We start from the raw sequence: 21,351 nt of genomic DNA, 5'->3' as shown, positions 1-21,351 counted from the left end.
ATGTGGAACTTGGTGGAGAAAGCCATCAAGATTGAAAGGACGATTAAGAGGAGGGGTCCATCTCGGAATTACTCCAACTTCTCACCCATTTATCCTCGAACTACACCACCAAAAAGGGAGGATAAAGGGTCGAGTGGTTCCATCCCCTCTAGATCAAGACTGGATATGCCTAAGTGGGAGTCTAAGGCACCATCGAGGACTGCCATCGAGTCGGGCATGGGTCGAAACCGAGATACCAAATGTTTCAAATGCCAAGGCCGATGGCACATCGCTAGTCAATGCCCTAACCAACACACCATGATCATCTTGCCAAATGGTGAGTTTCTCACCGATGATGAGGATGAAAAAGAGGAGCTGCCCTCACCTGAGGAAGAAGAAGAAGAAGAGGAAGCATTGCCCGTCAACGAGCGAGTTGGACTCGTTGTTAGGCGAGCCTTAGCAACCCAAGTCAAGACCGCTGACCATGCACAAAGGAAGAACATTTTATACACCCGATGCTATATCAAAGGAAAGGTATGCAGCTTGATCATCGATAGGGGTAGTTGTGCTAATGTTGCTAGTGCCTTGATGGTGGAGAAACTAGCACTACCCACTCTACGCCATCCAACACCTTATCGTTTGCAATGGTTGAACGATAGTGGGGATGTTCGTGTGTCACCAAGCAAGTCCAAGTACCTTTCCAAATTGGGAAGTATGAGGATGTGGTATTATGCGACGTGGTCCCTATGCAAGCATGCCATATATTATTGGGGAGACCATGGCAATTTGACAAAGGAGTCACGTTTGATGGCGTTACCAATAAATACTCCTTCAAACAAGGCGCGAAGAGGATTATTCTTGTGCCACTTACTCCTAGCCAAGTTCGTGAAGATCAGGAAAGCTTGATAAAGGAAAGTGAGCTCGAGAATGGAAAGAAAAAGATGGAAAAAGCCGAGAGCTCAAAAGAAAATAACAAGGCCGAGAAAATTGAGAGGGAAAAGGCATGTAGTGAGCCGGCCAAAATAGAAAAGAAAGAGAAAAGGCAAAATCTACTGATAAAAGCCAATGTAGTAAGAAAAGTTTTGAGTGTTAATACACCTATTGTTGTACTTTTGTGCAAATAGGTGTTGGTTATTACAAGTAATCTTATTAACACTTTACCATCTAGTATTGTCTCTCTCTTGTAGGATTATGATGATGTCTTCCCCGATGGGATTCCAAATGGACTACCACCAATAAGGGGAATTGAGCATCAAATCGACTTGGTTCCAGATGCCTCACTTCCTAACAGACCAGCTTACAAAATAGGACCAGATGAGACAAAGGAACTCCAACGCCAAATCGAAGAGCTTCTAACAAAAGGATGGGAGTGGGAAAGCTTAAGTCCGTGCGTTGTTCCCGTCATCTTGGTGCCTAAAAAGGATGGAAGTTGGCGAATGTGCACTGACTGTAGGGCCGTCAATGCAATAACGGTAAAATATCGTCACCCTATTCCTAGACTTGATGATATGTTAGATGAGTTATATGGTGCTGTGATTTTTACTAAAATTGATCTAAAAAGCGGTTATCATCAAATTAGGATGAAAGAGGGAGATGAATGGAAAACGGCCTTTAAAACCAAACATGGCTTGTATGAGTGGTTAGTTATGCCCTTTGGACTAACTAATGCACCTAGTACATTCATGAGGTTAATGAACCATGTACTTCGTCCCTTTCTAGGAAAGTTTGTAGTTGTATATTTTGATGACATACTGATTTATAGTAGGAGCCTAGATGAGCATGTTGAGCATGTGAAACTTGTTCTTGATGTACTTCGAAGGGAAAAACTCTATGCTAACCTTAAGAAGTGCTCCTTTTGTACTGATCAACTTGTCTTCCTAGGCTTTGTTGTGAGTAAACAGGGAATCAAAGTGGACGAGGAGAAGGTCAAAGCAATTCGCGAATGGCCTACTCCAAGCACGGTGGGTGAGGTATGCAGCTTTTCATGGTCTTGCTAGTTTTTATGGACGATTTGTTAAAGATTTTTAGTACCATTGTTGCACCTTTAACTGCTATAATTAAGAAAAATGAGCCATTTGTGTAGGGTGATGCTCAAGAACGTGCTTTCCAAATGCTTAAACACCAACTCACACACGCACCATTACTTGCATTACCATGCTTTGACAAGATGTTTGAAATCGAGTGTGATGCATCTGGGGTGGGTATAGGAGCTGTCTTAATGCAAGAGGGCAAACCAATTGCATACTTTAGTGAAAAATTCAATGGGGCAGCTTTGAATTATTCCACTTATGATAAAGAGTTGTACCCTTTGATTTGTGCTTTGGAGACTTGGCAACATTATTTGAGACCAAGGGAATTTGATGCGAGACACGGAAGTTACTTCGGATCTAGAGGAACACGTTGACGATTTGATGGAGTTGAACCCAAACTTGGACCACTCAAGAACAGATTCAACGGTAGAGGACGCCACAATCAAGTGTGTGTTCTTGATTGATAAGTCAAGAGCAACCTAGGATCAACTCTAGGATGTTCAACTTAGCTTTCTCAAGCTAAGGAATTTCTGCCACAAGGAATAGATGAAATTCTGGAAATTGTATTCAATAATCTCAAAAAAACTGAATGTAACATCCGTGACAAACATCAGTGGAGCGTATCTTCAATTGTAAGTAACACTTTAGTCGTCTTGCAAGGATCTTCCAACTCAATCCCTTCAATGGGCGGTTTCTCTTGGGCTTGGACGGCATGAACCAAGGCTTGAAGCGACTCCTTAAATCTCTTACTCCGTGCTCGTGTCACTGGGTCTTGGGGCACCTTCACAGGGTCTACTGGAGTACCATGGGTCTCGTGCTCAACCGCATCAGAATTTGTCATACACACTGACCATGAATCACTTAAGCACATTAAGTCACGACACAAGTTGAATAAGCATGTTAGGTGAATTGCATTTATTGAAACATTTCCCTATGTGATTAAGTACAAAGTTGGGAAAACTAATGTTGTTGCTGATGCGTTATCACGTCGTTACTCTTTACTCACTCAACTTAATGCAAGGCTATTAGGGTTTGAGTTAGTTAAAGAGCTATACTCCAATGACCCAGATTTCTCAGGTATTTATGATTCTTGTGGTTCAGCAACTCAAGGTAAATTCTACATCTTTGATAGATTTTTTTTCTACCTCAATCGACTGTGTATACCTAACTGCTCTATTCGCTCTTTACTTGTTAGGGAAGCACACGGAGGTGGCTTGATGGGACATTTTGGTGTGGCTAAAACCTTAGCTATCCTTCAAGAACATTTCCACTGTGCAAGGATGAAGCGCGATGTGGAACGAATGGTGGCCAAGTGCATCACTTGCCACAAAGCTAAATCCAAACTTCAACCCTATGGCCTCTATAGTCTTTTACCTGTACCTAAGGAACCTTGGACTGACATTTCCATGGATTTTGTTTTGGGGTTACCTAGGTCAAAGAGGGGTAATGATAGCATCTTTGTTATTGTTGATAGATTTTAAAAAATGGCACATTTTATACCATGTCACAAAACAGATGATGCATCTCACATTGCTGATTTGTTTTTCAAAGAAATCATTAGATTGCATGGCATGCCTAGGACAATTGTCTCTAATAGGGATGTCAAATTTTTGAGTTACTTTTGGAAAACTTTGTGGGGAAAAAGGGGTACTAAATTACTCTTTTCTACTACTAGTCACCCACAAACTGATGGTCAAACTGAGGTCGTCAACCGCACATTGTCTACACTCTTATGTGCAATCATTAGGAAAAATATTCGCATAGGAAAATCATTAGGAAAAACATGGGAAGAGTGTTTACCCCATGTTGAGTTCGCATATAACCGTATGGTGCATAGTTCTACTCATTTCTCACCATTTGAAATAGTCTATGGTTTTAACCCTTCAACACCACTAGACTTATCACCTTTACCTTCTTCTGAGCGCATTAACATAGATAGTGCTAAACGAGCAGATTTTGTGAAGAAGTTGCATGAGTAGGTCCGCTTAAACATTGAGCGAAGAATGGATTAAGTGGCTCAAAGGGTTAACAAGGGACGCCACCGCGTGGTGTTTGAGCCTGGAGATTGGGTGTGGTTGCATCTACGCAAGGAGAGGTTCCCGGTCCAAAGACGCAATAAACTCCTTCCATGAGGAGATGAGCCATTTCAAGTCATCAAGTTCATCAATGACAATGCTTACAAGCTAGACCTCCCCGGTGAGTACAATGTAAGCGCAACATTCAATGTCTCTGATCTATCTCCTTTTCTTGTAGACGATGAAGCTGATTTGAGGACAAATCCTTTTCAAGAGGAGGGGGATGATACTAACCAAGAGACACCATTGAGCATAGTTCGAGTACCTTTAGGACCTGTGACGTGCGCACATGCTAAGAAGATGCGAGAGGAACTCCAAAGACTTGTTCGTGAGTTGCAAAGCCAAGAAATTATCCCCAAAGTCATTAAGGGACTTGAGCATGAAGTAATGAAGGTTGTTCATGTGGTTCAAATCAAGGAGGATGACAATTGAAGGCTTTCTAGTTTGAGTATCTTGTTTAGCCGTTTAAGTAGTTGTTTGGAGTCTTATTTTGTCATTTCAATTCAAGGGCAAAGTCGGCCAGCTTGCAAGCTAGAAAGGGCCAACTCTAGTACCCCTAAATTGTAGGAGCCTTCTTCGTTTTATTTCCCTTAGGTCTAGCCTTTCCATTACACGTTAGGTTTTCCATTTGTATGGCTATAAATAGCCTACCAAGGGTCATGTTTTATTCATTCAATCATTCAATTAATACAATACAAATTGGGAGTTTCTTGGTTTCTCCAAGGCTTCTTGAATACCTTAGAATTTATCTAGGTGTTCGTGACTTATCAATCTAGAATCACACTAGATTGTGGCGTCCTCTACTTTTATACCAAGGTTCGTTAACCACGTGATTAACAGGTTGAGGTCATCCGCTCCAAGCTTGGTATCCTCTTGTCGATCCTGAGTCTAATCTCTTACGGGTTTCGTCACAACCGTTGGCGACGTTTGTATCACCATGATTTGAACCTCGATACTATAACCCTAGGAATGTTAGAAGGTGCCACAATCAAGGATGATGAACTTGATTGATAAGTCAAGCGAACACCAGATGATTCTAGATGTTCAAGAGCAACTCTCATTGAACCACAAGAGCAACTCTCAAGAAATGATGTTTTGAAAATATGTCATAATCTCTTTCATCATAGAATTAACCAATTCTTTAGTCCAACTTCGGAAGTCATCCTTTGGTTCACGCGACTTTGACTCAATTCAAGATTTCTTAGGTTCCATGACTCAATTGTCACGATACTCCTTAAATGAATCTCGTTTACTTGAGGATGACCTTAGCCTAGATGCTTGACATAAACTTCTTTGTTCCTTCTCATACTCATCACAAGTATGCTTATATCTTTCATATGCACACAAAGCACGATAAGGATCCATCTCCTGTGACAGCCCCACTTTCCCCAAAGGTGAACCAGAGGGGTCAGCGGCCGCCTACCCAACTCTCGCCAGGACTCACTACAACCATAGCAAGAATTATTTGAAATTTCTAAACTAACCAAAATAATACTTATTACACCCCAAAATAACATTTACATACATCCATATGTTCGCGAACAAAAGAATCATCATTCGGAGTCTATCTTAATTACAACCCAAAAATATATACACTACAATCATTTCTACTAAAATAAAAACTTAAATTCTCTCAAAACATTCCAACAATATTCTTGAGCACTCTCGGATCCGAATTCTGTTAAGAAAAACAAAACGTTGGATGAGCTTACGCCCAGTGAGCATTCCAGGTAAACAGAAAAAATAAGAGAATAACAGAATTTAATATGTAAGCACATTTTCCCAAGTACTATAGGTTCAAATAAATTGATACTCAACTTTAGAAACTGGTAGTGCAACAATTAATTGTAATAGGAATCTTTCAATGTAAAATACTTCCTAAACAATAACATTCATGTGTGCATTCAATCATTCGTTCAAGTAAATACAAGGAGGAACAATAATTTAAAAACTAAAAGGATACGGGGCTCATAGGGAGCAACATTCACCTTATAACTGCCAATAAACAATCCCCTACATTTTACCACCTTATAACCTCCGAACTCCTACCTTATGTCCTCCGAAAGATCAACAATTCCCTCATTTAACATTCACCTTATGCCCTCCGAAAAATCAACAATTCCCCTCATTTAACATTAAACATTTAACATTGTACTCAAGGCCTTTCAGTAAAGAGTTTTGAACTTTGCACTTAACATTGGTAAGTTATAAAGTCAAAGCTATCCAGGTGATCCGACCTCGCAAATGGCGGGTCTCAGATAGAGTGCCAGCATAGGGTTAAGCTCAGTTTAGCCGATGCGATAAAGTACACATCAGCCTACATTCTTGCACATTTATCATGCATTCATGCAATGTAAACATACGCTCATAGCAAATTAACAAGACAAGAAAATCACAACAGTCATTCACTTATTCGCATGTCATTCAAAAAAGAGCTCTTAAGCAAATAATAGCATTTTCTCAAGTCAAATAACATGCATTGGAACACTCACCAATCAATGCAACCCTTCACTTTAACCTTGGTTCGTCCTCTTATACTCTCTCGAGTCCTGTGGTCATATACTATATTAAAAGACTAGCAATACAAAACCAAAATACATGAAGAAATTGAGATTTCAAAACTTCATTTAGAAAATGCATCAATTTACAAGTTTTATGCCCATATAACCTATCAAAATATAATATTTTCATGTTGCAATCGAGAAGAAAACCTCATGTACTTACTAAATCAACGTTGCCAAAGTCATTTGGAGCACAAGAGTGTGATACCCCAACTTTTAGGATCATTTTTTGTTTAGTCTCAATGAGGATATTACGGTTTCTTTAGTTTATTTTTATTTTAAACCATTATTTTGTTTTAAAGAAGAAACTAAAGTTATTTCTTTGGGTTTGATTTAAAACCTTGTTTTATTTTAAAAGACTGGAAACCCTAAAAGTCTAATCAAAACCCTAGTTTCACTTGTGACTGACCGTTTTCTTAAATTTCTCATATTTTAATCGAAACCCTAAATTCAATTTATGGAATTGTAAAACCACTCACGTTTTTCTTAAAAATACCCTTTTATTTGGAAATTATTCATTTTTTATGGCCCTACTACCCAATCACCTCACAATAAGTGTAAATGAATATGGAAGTAAGGGTTTTCGTTGTCCGTTTCCAAGTTAGCGCGAATTAGGATTTTCACGTTTTTTCATAGTGTGACTATTCAGTACGGAGTGAGGATCAAATTTGGTAGGTAAGAGTGACTTTTGGATGAGGAAATATTATATGATTAGAAGTGATAATAATAAGTTAGTGATTAGAAGTTAAAAACCCTAGTATACGCGATTTAAGAAAAACGGCTCGAACCGACGAGTATCGATTACTACCGATTGAACCCCCCCATTAATCACCACTTCCTTACCACCACATACCCTTGATATTTTTACAAAATATCCCCCCTCATCCTCAGCCATATAACCAAAATATGTGGCCAAAATGCAAGGAAAAGAAAATAAAATTTGGATGGATTTTGGTGGTGCCACTTGTCGGCTATCTATGGCTTCTTGCCTAACTCATTTTCCTCCATATTTATCATCAAAAAACACACAAATTGTCCTCATTTTCTTCCTCCTAGCCATGAATAAGAGAGAGAGAAAGAGCAAGAGAAAACAACTTCAATTTATCTTGATTTGCACCATTTGAGTGAAAACAAGAAAAACTAAACCGATCAATCACTAGTTTGGAAGCTTGGGAAGCCTAAGGAACCAAGAATATCAAGGAGAGGTGAAGGATCATCCTAGAAAGGTCTTGCCTTGAGGTATAATGGCTGATCAACCATTTCTTTTCCATTAATCATGATTAAGTTGGGTATTGATGTTAGTATAGTGCTTGTGATGCTTGTTTCAAAGAGTTTTGATGATTGGATGGATGACTTTTGAGTTAGGGTTTCTTGTGGGTTGGTGTTGTATGATGCATATATGTGGTATATGATCTTGTAAAGGTAGTAGTAGTGGTAGTTTCAAGGTGAAAATATGAATTATAGCTTGAAATAACAAAAATTCCAGATTTCTGGAAATCTTAGCTTCAGTTCTGTCCGGTTCTATTTCATCATGCTAGAGGCCAAATTAGGCTTAGTACAAAACATAAAAGTTGTAGAGAATGATATTTTATGATTTTATACAAAATTTGAACTCAATCGGAGCAACGTAGCCTATGAAAAGACCAAAATACCCTCACTGCCCTAGGATGCATCCAGTGATCCGTTTTAGACAGGTCATCCAATTGACCGTGTCTATTCACTATGATCCGTGCTGATTTAGCCATGTTCCAAAACATGAAAGTTTTATTAATTTGTCTTAGCTTTTCAACGCCTCCAAGAACTCCTTAAACGGACTTTGGTAGCTTGAGATATGGCCATTTGGAGGTAGTACGGTTAACTGGCCGGTTAGTTGGAATTTGGTTCTGTGAATTGGGAATTTGACTGGGTTACACTGGAAATTAGGCTAGGTAGTCTTCACCAAAGTTGTAGCTCTCTGCCTTAGCTTCGAAACGGTATAATTTACACCTCAATCCGATACGCGTAGCCTCGGTTGTGTCCGTTACGTAAAAACACGTCAAATCTGTCTTTTGCTAAACTTCATTTCCGCACATGTCGTTAGCTTGATTTTGTACCTGTATGACCTTGAGCCTATTGAACGGCTATTGAAATGAGATTATTTTGTATGTAACTTTGAGTTTGTTTGAGGAAAATATTGAAGCCATAAATGGCTGGAAAATGGGTAAACACAAGGGGCATGCCGCCAAATTTTCACGAGAAAGATAAACTAGCCTTTGGAGTTCTAGTTTTGTATTTTGCAAATTTAACTTGGATGCACTGAAAAATGGGTCGAGGTATCTTCATGGAAGTTGTAACCTTTTTTCTAAGGTTCGAGACACCATCTAGTACATTTTCATCCGATAACCACAGCTCCAATTATGGGCAAATCGTGTAACCCGTTTTGTACCATTTTCATTTTCACGGACGCGCACGTGCATTTCTCAACCGTTTTTGCCGTTTTGGACCGTTTAGGTCTACTTTTGGTATTTTATTACCATTCCGGCCGTTTCGGCCAATTTCGACATTCTTTTGGCCTTAACGTCATTTTGACCGTTTTGATTATTTTTTATCGTTTTCGACCGTATTCGATCGTTTAAGTAATAAACTGCTATTGTGTGGTCGTTTCACTTATGTGTGTATATAATCTGTCAATACAGATTGTGAGGCTTTTGACGGTGACGGTCAAGCTCAGTGAATTGTATCGTTTTTCGTGCCAAGCTTTATCAAATGAGTAATTGGATTGTTATTGATGTCAAATTGTTAAAGTGCTTTGAATATGTTAAATGGGTACTTAGGCGAGGGTGTACTTTATCTCACTCGACCTAAACCCATCCTTTGTTTTGATTTCATATTTGAGAATACATGCCTTATGTTGAGTAACACCCTTTTGCTGTGTGCTGATGGGGGTGATTACATTACTTGAGTATCGCTCTTTTGCTGTGTGCTGATGGAGGTGATTACAGGACTTGAATTAAACCCCATTTGCTGTGTGCTGTTTGGGGTAAGTACTTTGTTGTGTACTTTATTGAGAGATACCATCTATTGAGAGATCGGATATCTCAGGGCTTGGTTCCAACCCGGTTCCCAGGGTTAGACGAACTATTCGAGCCAGCTGGGGCTTGGTCGAAGATAGTTCCATGCTAAACTTGGGATTTAGTTCCTTGTTAAAGCTTTGACGAAAGCTAAGTTATTTTGTTTCGCTCGAGCTGCTGTGTGTTGTTGACTGGCCAGCGGGGGTTGATAAGGTGGACGGAGAGTAGTGTAAGTGGAGTCTACGGACCATGAGTACTGTGGTTGACGGAGTGTCAACAAGCGTTCAAGCTCAGGGAATTGAACTGGTTTTGGAGCCACCCGTATCCTACCATTGTGATGTTACTTTTCTGTTGTTGATATGAAATATCCTGATTTACTTGTTTAATTATGTGAGTTTACATTTTTACGCCTGATTACTCACTAAGCATATTGCTTACCCCATTCCATTTGTTTTCCTTAGCAGGGGGCCGACGCGGGGATCACTCGGGAAGGTGTTTAGTCTTTTGATTAGAGAATAGTTGAATTTATTCTTGTTATAAGTTGACTAGTAAGATGTATATAGTTATCGTGGTGGTTGTAGTTATCAGCTTTTCTAGGGTTTACTTTCTGGTACCCGTGATATGTAATTCTTGGAGAATTGGATGTAATATTTGGGATTTATCTTGTATTTCATTTGAGGACTGTTGTGAGTGAGTGAGTCCTGGCGCGAGTTAGGCAGGCGACCCGCCGAACCCTTTGGTACGCCTTAGGGGGAGGTGGGACCGTCACAAAGAGCATCGATTATAGTCAAACGTTTGCAGAAATTAGAACAAGACTTTCAAAATACAAAGTTGAAAATTGTCTGACCTAAAATGATTTGAAGAAACTCATTTCCTTTCATTTAAACCTCAATTCCACTCATAAAACCAAGTTCAAAATGGTTTAACAACTGCAACTTAAATTTGGAAATGGAAGCAAGAACAAGTTGAGAAAATGGAATTTTCACCAGTTTTGCACGACACTATTTGAAAAATAGTATCGCAAGTTTTTTAAGTCCAAAAATTATAAACTTTATACCATTGGAAAATAGACTCAAAGGGTTACAATTTTCCAGTAGGCACATTTGCAAGATTCTGCCCAGAAGTTAGTCAAATTCCAACCTCAAGTTGCTACTTTGTCCAGTAGAAAGACAGAACAGGTGTGGAAATTCAGTTAATTTTGAAAAATCACAGATATTCATAGGAATTGAGAAAAATTCTGAAATTTTTATGGTACAAAGCATTCTAAATCTAGTTTCAAATGCAGCAAGCAGAACTCAATTTAGATTTTTCTACACCAAGATACAATAGATTTTCCAAGACTGCTCAGAGTCTCCTATATAACAAAATTTTCAGCAACCCTTGACTCAACCTTCTCACTTAAGCTCATGATTTTGGTCCAAATCCAACTCAGTCAAAGTTTAATGCCCAACATAGTTTGTAGAGCAAGATTTTCCCCAAAATTTCTTGAAAATAAGGGCTAATAGCACTCAAAAGTTTCGGCCATCGAGAAGCTTTCAAAACGGAATTTTTTCACCAAAATTTGCAACAAAATCCAACCCAGATTCAAACTTTCCAAGAAATATACACACAAGCCACAACATCAAGTTTTAAAACACCAAAATCTACCATAAACATTCATCATAAAAGCACAAGAATGAACCTCAAGTCATCTACCTAGCTTGCCATGAAAATATAAGGAATTTTCCTCAAGTCATCTACCTAAATCAAGGTTTCAAGGAAACCTATCAACAACCCATCAAAGATTCAATTTTTCTAACTACAAATCTACTAGACACTTGAAGGAAAAAGAGGGTTTCAAGCCAATATCTCTCCTAGCAATATCAATCGAGCAACAAGTCCAAGTTTCCTCCAAGAGTTGCCTCCAAGCAAGACTTTCTTTCAAGCTCAAGCAAGATTCCAAGAATCATCCAAAGTTGGGAAAGATTTGAAGCAAAAATGGAGGAAAAAAAGTTGAGCTTTTCTTCTCTTTTTTTTTTTCCTAGCTCTCGGCCCTCTCTCTCTCCTTTCCTCTTGATTTTGGTTGTTTTATTTATTTATTTATTTTTAAGGCAAGAAAGGAAAGATTAAATGCTAAGAAAACTTGGTCAAAGGTCTCCCTTGGTTCCTATGGTGACATTTGTCACCTTCTAAAGTTCTTTAGCTCCAAGTGTCCCAAAACTTGTCACCTTCTAGAGCTCTCTAGCTCCAAGTGTCCCAATTCTCTCTCTTATTGCACTAAAGTCCTCTTTTTTTCCAAAAGTTCCTTTTTACACCCCACTACAAAGGAAATTTTCATTTTACCCCACACATTAACTTTCACATGCATTAAGGAAAAATCATCATCAAATCAATAAATAACCAAATAGATGACTTAATAAATAAAGTACCATGTAGTTAAACTAGATAAATTATCAAATTTCTAGGTTCTCACATCTCCTCCCTAAGTGAATGAAACTCATGTTGTGAATGCTTGGAGCTAGACTGTTTGGAACTAGAGTACTTGGAAGTATATTGCTTGGAACCCCTCCTCTTGAGAGGCTCATTCTCCAAGAGTTTTTGATTATATGTACAAGATGCAACTCCACTAGGCATGATTACGTGACTTGCAAAATGGTTAGCGACAGAAAGAAATTCCTCACAACACACAAACTTACATGTATGCACTCGTCACTCGTGTATCACTCAAATTTACACAATCTAATGATCTCACCAAAGCTCTCTAATGACTCTTGGCTACCTTCCTTGAATAAGTAAGTATTTGTGATGTGTGCACGGATGGCGAGATGGATGGCGGCCTTGACTCAAGGCTTTCATAGAGACATTGAAGGCTTGAAGTTGTCTACACATTGATCCAAGTCAATGAAGCATCAAGTAATGTTAGTAGTTGGTTTTGTTAGTTGAGTTGGTTGTTATAGTGTCATGTTTTAATTAGTTGGTCTAGTTAATTAATGGAGTTAAATAATTCGGCCCAACTTATGTCTGATACGCTCCTCGATCAACACGTTTCAAGCCACGTAACACGTTTGCCCAATGATCTAGCGAGATTTCCAACCGTTTGGATTGCGACTCCTAGAATCAAGAAGGACGACTCGACTTGACTCAAGGCGGTAGAACGACGACTCCAATCGAGGTGGATACTCTAGTGGATAGGTCGGTTGAACAATCAAGGACAATCGCAAGATTGCTCAAGAACCCTTGCCAAGGCAAGTAAAGGAATTGATTCTCTCAACAATGGAAGAGAAAACAAAACTAAAATTTTATTATCAAAGTACGTAACCCCCTTTGCTTATACAAAAGGAGCCTTTTATAGGCTAGAGACCTAGCGGCCTAATCCTTTTTAGACAAGGAATCGTTGTTGCATAACATTCTGCCCGTAAGTGTTGCTCCTTGTTTGTGTCAAATCTATCCATGCATGCGTAGTTGTTGCCTTGACAAATCTGACCATCTCTTGTGTCGATTGTTGCACCAAGAATCTGTCCAAAACAACAAGCACACAAGTAGGCGACGGCTAGGGTTTTCCTTGGCGGTTAGGGTTTGTTTTTGGCGGCTAGGGTTTGCTTTTGGCGGCTAGGGCTTCATCTTTTCAAATCTGTCCAAATCAGTTCATGAACTATCCAAGTTGCTTTCTTAATTTTCTAGACTAATTTTGGGTTAACTTGTTGGGTCTTGCGAATCTTGAAGGAAACCTACAAGGATGTAGGGTTTCTTGAGTTTCCTGAAATCAATCTTCAAACCCTTCAAGCTCTTGAAAGCTTCTTTGAGAATTCTTGGAGAATTCTTGCGAGAACTTGATGTCTGAGCGTTGCTTGTGGAAAAAATAGGGGGCTGACTGTGACGGCCCCACCTCCCCCTAAGGCGAACCAAAGGGTTCGGCGGACCGCCTGCCCAGCTCTCGCCGGGACTCAGTCGTTCACTACGGTCCTCAAATGAAATACAAGATAAATCCCAAATATTACATCCAATTCTCCAAGAATTACATATCACGAGTACCAGAAAGTAAACCCTAGAAAAGCTGATAACTACAACCACCACGACAACTATATACATCTTACTAGTCAACTTATAACAAGGATAAATTCAACTATTCTCTAATCAAAAGACTAAACACCTTCCCGAGCGATCCCCGCGTCGGCCCCTTGCTAAGGAAAACAAATGGAATGGGGTAAGCTCTTAGTGAGTAATCAGGGGTAAAAATGTAAACTCACATAATTAAACAAGTAAATCAGGATATTTCACATCAACAACAGAAAAGTAACATCACAATGGTAGGATACGGGTGGCTCCAAAGCCAGTTCAATTCCCCGAGCTTGAACGCCTGTTGACACTCCGTCAACCAAAGTACTCATGGTCCGTAGACTCCACTTAACTTTCCCCGTTCACCTTATCAACCCCCGCTGGCCAGTCAACAGCACACAGCAGCTCGAGCGAAACAAAATAACTTAGCTTTCGTCAAAGCTTTAACAAAGAACTAAATCCCAAGGTTAGCATGGAACTATCTTCGACCAAGCCCCAGCTGGCTCGAATAGTTCGTCTAACCCTTGGAACCGGGCTGGAACCAAGCCCTGAGATATCCGATCTCTCAATAGATGGTATCTCTCAACAAAGTACACAACAAAGTACTTACCCCAAACGGCACACAGAAAATGGGGTTTAATTCAAGTCAAGTAATCACCCCTATCAGCACACAACAAAAGGGTGATACTCAAGTCATGTAATCACCCCCATCAGCACACAGCAAAAGGGTGTTACTCAACATAAGGCATGTATTCTCAAATATGAAATCAAAACAAAGGATGGGTTTAGGTCGAGTGAGATAAAGTACACCCTCGCCTAAGTACCCATTTAACATATACAAAGCACTTTAACAATTTCACATCAATAACAACCCAATTACTCACCAAAAGATGTGGTGCCTTTACGAGTTACGTTCGGGTATTACTCCGTGTGTGGAATCCAAATCTGCGATAAAACATTGTTTAAGAACTTTGGAAATCGACTAAGGGTCGAAACTTAAATGTTTCGTTTAATAAGAACCACTTAATTGAAATTCATTTGGAGAATATTCGTAAACCACTCGTCCGCTTTTCAAACTGTGACACTTTGTAACAATTATGTTTGAAAATACCATTTGAGTCGAAAGTACGAGAAAAACGTCTTCGGAGTAGTTGGTATTTCATTTCCCAAGGGTACAAGTTTGGCCAAATTCTAACTTATATATCTCGATAAACAAGACAAAAATATCCTAGATGGTTCACGTGGTATTCGCTCTCAAGCCTTACTCAAGTCGTAAGTATCTCTTTCTAGTTCTCGGGCGTAAATTTGGGCAGCACGCCCTTTGTATTTACCTATTTTCCAGCCATATACGGCTTCATTATTTTCCTCAATCAAACCCAAAGTTACACATAACATAATTTCATTTCAATAGCCGTTCAATAGGCTCAAGGTAATACAAGTACAAAAATCAAGCTAACGACATGTGCGGAAATGAAGTTTAACAAAAGACAGATTTGACGTATTTTTACGTAACGGACACAACCGAGGTTACACTTATCGTATTGAGGTGAAACATATACCGTTTCGAAGCTAAGGCAGAGAGCTACAACTTTGGTGAAGACCACCTAGTCTAATTTCCAGTGTAACCCAGTCAAATTCCCAATTCACAGAACCAAATTCCAACTAACCGGCCAGTTAACCGTACTACCTCCTAATGGCCATATCTCAAGCTACCAAAGTCCGTTTAAGGCATTCTTGGAGGCGTTGAAAGCTAAGACAAAGTACTAAAACTTTCATGTTTTGACTAAAAGCTAGTTCAGTACGTATCCAGGTGAACAAACGCAACCAACTTAGTGTACTGTCAAAACTGTCCACTGACTTTACTCCTAGGGCAGTTAGGGTATTTTTGTCTTTTCACAGGTTACGTTGCTCCGATTGAGCTAAAATTTTGTAGGAAACCATTTAATATCATTCTATACAACTTTCATGTTTTGTGCTAAGTCTAATTCGGCCTCTAACATACTCAAACAGAAACAGGCAGAACTGAACCATAAGAAATCTCAATTCTGGAATTTTGTTATATGCAAGCTATAATTCATATTTTTACCTTAAAACTACCACTACTTTCTCCTTTACAAGATTATATACCATATATATACATCATATAACACTTAACCCACAAGAAACCCTAACTCAAAAGTCATCCATCCAATCATCAAAATCACTTGAAACAAGCATCACAAGCACAATACTACCATTAATACCCAACTTAATCATGATTAATGGAGAAAGAAAGGTTGATCAGCCATTATACCTCAAGACAAGAGCTTGCAAGAATGATCCTCCACCTCTCCTTGAAATTTTTGGTTCTTTAAGCTTCCCAAGCTTCCAAACTAGTGATTAATCGGTTTAGTTTTTCTTGTTTTCACTCAAATGGTTCAAACTCAAGATGGATTGAAGGTGTTTCTCTTGCTCTCTCTCTCTCTCTCTCTCTCTCTCTCTCTCTCTCTTAAGCTTGGCCCAAAACAGAAAAAAAAATGAGGAAAGATGAACTCAAATGGAAGATAAGAAGGTCAGATAAAAGGTTGGTCAAGAAACCATAGATGGTTGACACTTGTCACCACCAAAGCCATCCAAGTTTTGCTTTCTTTTCCTTGCATTTTGGCCACATATTTCTGTTATATGGCTGAGGATGAGGGGTGATATTTTGCAAAAATATCAAGGGTATGTGGTGGTAAGGAAGTGGTGGTCAAGTGGTGGGTTCAATCGTTAGTGATCGATACCCGTTGGTTCGAGCTGTTTTTTCTTAAATCACGTATACTAGGGTTTTTACCTTCTAATCACTAACTTATTATTATCACTTCAAATCATATGATATTTCCTCATCCAAAAGTCACTCTTACCTACCAAATTTGATCCTCACTCCGTACCGAATAGTCACACTACGAAAAAACGTGAAAACCCTAATTCGCGCTAACTTAAAAACGAAAAGGGAAAACCTTTACTTTCATGTTCATTTGCACTTATTGTGAGGTGATTGGGTGGTAGGGCTATTATAAAATCATAATTTTCAATTAAAAGGAGATTTTTAAGAAAAACGTGAGGGATTTTGCAATTCCCTTGATACCAGTTAGGGTTTTGGGTAAAATATGAGAGATTTGAGAAAACCGAGTAGTCACAAGTAAAACTAGGATTTTTTTATTGGAATTTAGGGTTTCTAGTCTTTAAAACAAAACAATGTCTTAAAATAAAACTAAACTAAAGGAAGCATAATATTTTTTTTTTTGAGACTAAACAACAATAGTATTCTAAAAGTTGGGGTTTCACACTGACCGAATCTGGAAATTATTTCTTGTGGCCAAGTGGCCTTTGCTTTTCGTTGTTAAGTTAAAAAAAGAAAAAAAGAAAAAAAATAGAAACGGAAAAAGAAAAGAAAGAGGAAGCACGCGGTTGGCAAGAAGCAAAGAAGACAAGCAAGGAAGTAAACTTGTATTGCCAAATCTGTTTGTACCTTTTGTAACCAGAAAATTACACAAAGAAAGCGTTCAAAAGTTTTGTCCTACCTCTTCTTGCAATTCTTGATCACCTTGTGCCTTGATAACTTGAACCACCCTTCGAGGTTCTTGAATTTCTTGGCCATCTTGTGTCTTGAAAACTTGAACTTCCCATCGAATAAAAAGTTTCTTGTACGTTCTTGCATCCATACGGGGCTTTCTTGGCTTAGGAACAAAATTCTTCGGAGCTTCTTGAGCAGCCCGTTAGGGGGATCCTTGAGTGACATTGCTCACATTATCTTGGGAGGCCATTGTCTTGAAACAAGAACCAAAGCTGCCTTGCCTTGCAAAGAGAGGGAGGGAGCTGAATTGTTTGTTCCTTGAAGTGTGAAGGGGGCCGAATTTCTTGGAGAAAGGTGCGGCTGTGAAGAGAGGGGTTTTTATAGGGAATTAGCCGACCTTGGGAAAGGGTTCAAGAAGGAGAAAAAATCTGGAAATTTCGGTTAAAGGAAGGAAAGAATCCAAATCTGTTTTGGAGAGGAATTTGGAAGTTTCTAAAGGTTTGTTCAAGAGAGGTTTCCTAAGGAGTTTCCAAAACCAACTTGTTTTCCCAATTAATTTAGGAAACTAAGAAAAATACTTGGATAACTCTTTGTTTCACTTGGACACTTTCCTATTTTCTCTCCTTGCTTTAGGGAACCACTCCTACTTTCACTCCTACGTTTTAGGAACCACTCCTACATCTTAGGAAACCTAGGGCTTCCTTTCTTAGCGTCATTCCTAAGTCTGCCCACCGCCCATAACCTTTCAAATTTCGTCCATTCCATCTCAAAATCTCACCCAATTGTGTCCTGCACTCTTGCCTACTCTTGTGGGAAAAGTTGGTGACGATTATTGGACTCGAGCAGCATTTCTCATCCACCTCAACCGACAGGTAAAGGCATTGGGTAAGATTGCTTAGAGAGTGTCTTGAGTGATAAACACGTGCGAGAGTGATACACTAAGGGAGTAAAGTGAGGATATATTTGCACTATTTCTTCTTGTTACTAACCTTTTGCAGGGCATCAAGAGAGACATGGAGCAACAACAACCACCCACTGGCTACTCCTTGATGTTCACCGCCATGAAGAACGAGCTCAGGCGAGTTAGCGAGCAACAAATGGAGGAATTGCACACTTGCTTTGATGAACTCTCCAAAAGTCTCACATGAGGCTCTCGATCTAGATCTCACAACCGGAGTAACCGTGACACCAGGGGAGCAAATAGTGAAGCCTACTCGGGTAGTGAGGATGATGAACGTGCTGAGAGGCCTACGAGGGACACGTCTAAAAACGAACTCAAGGGACTCAAAATTCAAGTTCTCGCGTTCAAAGGCAAGAGTGATCCCGAAGCTTACTTGGAATGGGAAGGCCGCATTGAGATGGTCTTCGACTGCTACGACTATAGTGAGGAACAAAAGGTTAAAGTTGCCGCCGTTGAGTTCACCAACTACGCACTAATTTGGTGGGACCACGTGAGGACCCATAGAAGGAGAATGGGAGAACCACGAGTCCGAACTTGGCGAGAGCTCAAGGCACTGATGCATAAGAGATTCGTTCCAAACTATTACAATCGAGATCTCCACTCCAAACTGCAAACCTCACTCAAGGCAACATGAGTGTGGAGGATTATTACAAGGAGATCGAGATAGCCATGATGAGGGCAAACATGCAAGAGGATGGCAAAACGACCATGGCCAGGTTTCTTAGAGGTCTCAATCCTGACCTTCAGGAAGCCTTGGAGCTCCAACATTATGTGGACATTCATGACCTTCTTGAGTTAGCCATCAAGGCTGAGAGGGGAAAGAAATTGAGGCGTGGTGATACGTTCCTCGATCAACTTGTTTCGAGACACGTAGCACGTTTGCCCAAGGATCTAGCGAGGATGTCCAACACTTGGAATTGCGGGATCTAGAACCAAACGGACGACACGATTGGATTCAAAATGGTAGTACGACGACTCCAATGAAGGTGACTACTCCACGGGATAGGTCGGTAGAACAATTTAGAACGAAACGCAAGATTGCTCAAAAACCCTTGCCAAAGCAAGTAAAAGGTTCGTACACTCTTCTTAGAAGAAGGAACGAAAATAAGACAATTTTATTGATAAAAGTTCTGACCCTTAAACCTTACAAAGCAAGCCTATTTATAGGCTAAAGTGACTAAAATCCTAAAGGCTAGGAAAAGGAAAAAGTCGGCCCATGCTCTTGGAGCAAGATGGGCCGGCCCATGCTCTTACTTAATCATTAACTAATTGCTAACTAATTGATGGGGCAAAAGGCCTTATTCTCTTGGTGGCCCGCTTGACTCTTCGTGGGCTTGGATCATGGTGTAAATGACTATATTGTCTCTCTCCAAGCCCTCAATATCTTTGTGAACTCCATGTTGGTCTTGGACAACTCTAACTAGAACATGGAGTGATTCTTTGAAGAGCTTGGCCCGTGCACGCGTGACTGGGCCCAATGGGACTCGGACTGGGTCATTGTGTGGGCCGAGGCTCGTGCACACATCACGTGGGGCCCGTACCTTCCAATCTTCTAACTCGACCTCATGGAGGGGCAACCAACCACGGAGAATGACCTACGAAGCTGGACATTCGGCTACCCCAACTTCTTCTAGCCGAATTCAAGGTAATGCCTCCGCCCGCAATACCCATTTTACCCCTAACAAAGCTGTTGATGCATCCAGATCCGCTTCGAAGGCACCTCTTGAGACGCCTAAGACTAGGAGTAGGGACATCAAGTGCTTTAAATGCCAAGGGTTTGGACATATTCAATCTCAATGTCCAAACCAACGAGTCATGTTAATCACTCACAATGGCTAGATCGTGTCCGATGATGACGATTGTGAGGAGGTGCCCGAATTGGTCAACAACGACTACCTGGAAGATGATTCAGCTGCGGATGCTTGCTCGCCTACGCAAAGAGAAGTAGGTTGCTTGGTGGCACGACGAGTGCTAACCGCCCGAGTTAAGAAGGACGAGCAACTACAAAGAGAGAACCTATTTTACACTCGTTGTAAGATCGGTGACAAAGTGTGTAGCCTCATTATCGATGGTGGGAGTTGCACGAATGTGGCGAGCTTGCTCATGGTTGAGAGTTTAGAGCTCCCAACTACTCGACATCCACATCCTTACCGCCTCCAATGGCTAAGTGAGGATGGCGAGGTACGTGTCTTCAAACAGGTATGCATTCCCTTCTCCATTGGTAGTTACACTGATGAAGTTGTATGTGACGTAGTGCCTATGCATGCTACACATGTCATCTTGGGGAGACCTTGGCAATTTGACAAACACGTCACATTCGATGGAAGGGCAAATAAGTACACCCTTTTGCACGATGGCAAGCGTAAGGTCCTCACACCACTCACACCTGCACAAGTTTATGAGAACCAATTGAAATTGCAACGGGAGTGTGACATAGACCGTCAAAAGCGAAAGCCAAAGACGGCCGACCCTGGCAAGAGCTCTGCTTCTACAAATGAGCAATCGACCAAGGGTCAAGTGAGCACACCTAGTGTTACGCATGACAAATCACCCACTACACCTACCACTAGGAAGCAAAACATGATCATTAAGGCCAAGGACGTGAGAAAAGTTGTGAATTCTGATCAGCCTGTACTTCTCATGATTTGCAAACATGTGCTCTTAGATGTTGCTGAGCTCGATAAGGCATTGCCTTCGAGTATGGTCGCTCTTTTGCAGGAATTTGAGGATGTTTTCCCTGATGAGGTCCCTGATGGCTTACCACCCATTCGGGGAATCGAGCACCAAATTGGCCTGATTCCTGGAGCGCCACTACCCAACAAACCTGCTTACCGCATGGGCCCTGAGGAGACAAAGGAGCTTCAACGGCAAGTTGATGGCCTACTAGGTAAGGGTTGGGTAAAAGAGAGTCTCAGTCCTTGTGCTGTGCCTGTGGTACTTGTCCCCAAAAAGGATGGTACTTCGCACATGTGTACTGACTGTAGGGCCGTTAATGCCACCACTGTGAAATATCGTCATCCTATTCCTAGATTAGATGATATGCTTGATGAACTAGATGGTGCTATAATATTCACCAAAATTGATTTAAGGAGTGGCTATCATCAAATTAGAATGAGAGAAGGCGA

The 21,351-nt window shown here is 40.3% G+C and overlaps 1 protein-coding gene across 1 annotated transcript; it reads left to right on the top strand.

Annotated features, from left to right (window-relative positions):
• Positions 1 to 18,413, top strand: LOC140005558 (uncharacterized). The gene is made up of 6 exons (XM_072046565.1): positions 1 to 513; positions 663 to 980; positions 1,167 to 1,362; positions 1,699 to 1,787; positions 1,881 to 1,949; positions 18,264 to 18,413. Exons 1-6 carry the CDS (start codon positions 1 to 3, stop codon positions 18,411 to 18,413), a joined length of 1,335 nt encoding a protein of 444 aa, XP_071902666.1.
• The last annotated feature ends 2,938 nt before the right edge of the window (positions 18,414 to 21,351 follow it).

This window comes from Coffea arabica, chromosome 4e (genome assembly GCF_036785885.1).
Source record: "Coffea arabica cultivar ET-39 chromosome 4e, Coffea Arabica ET-39 HiFi, whole genome shotgun sequence".
NCBI lineage: Eukaryota > Viridiplantae > Streptophyta > Magnoliopsida > Gentianales > Rubiaceae > Coffea > Coffea arabica.
This window is presented reverse-complemented; position numbering and strand designations above follow the sequence as displayed.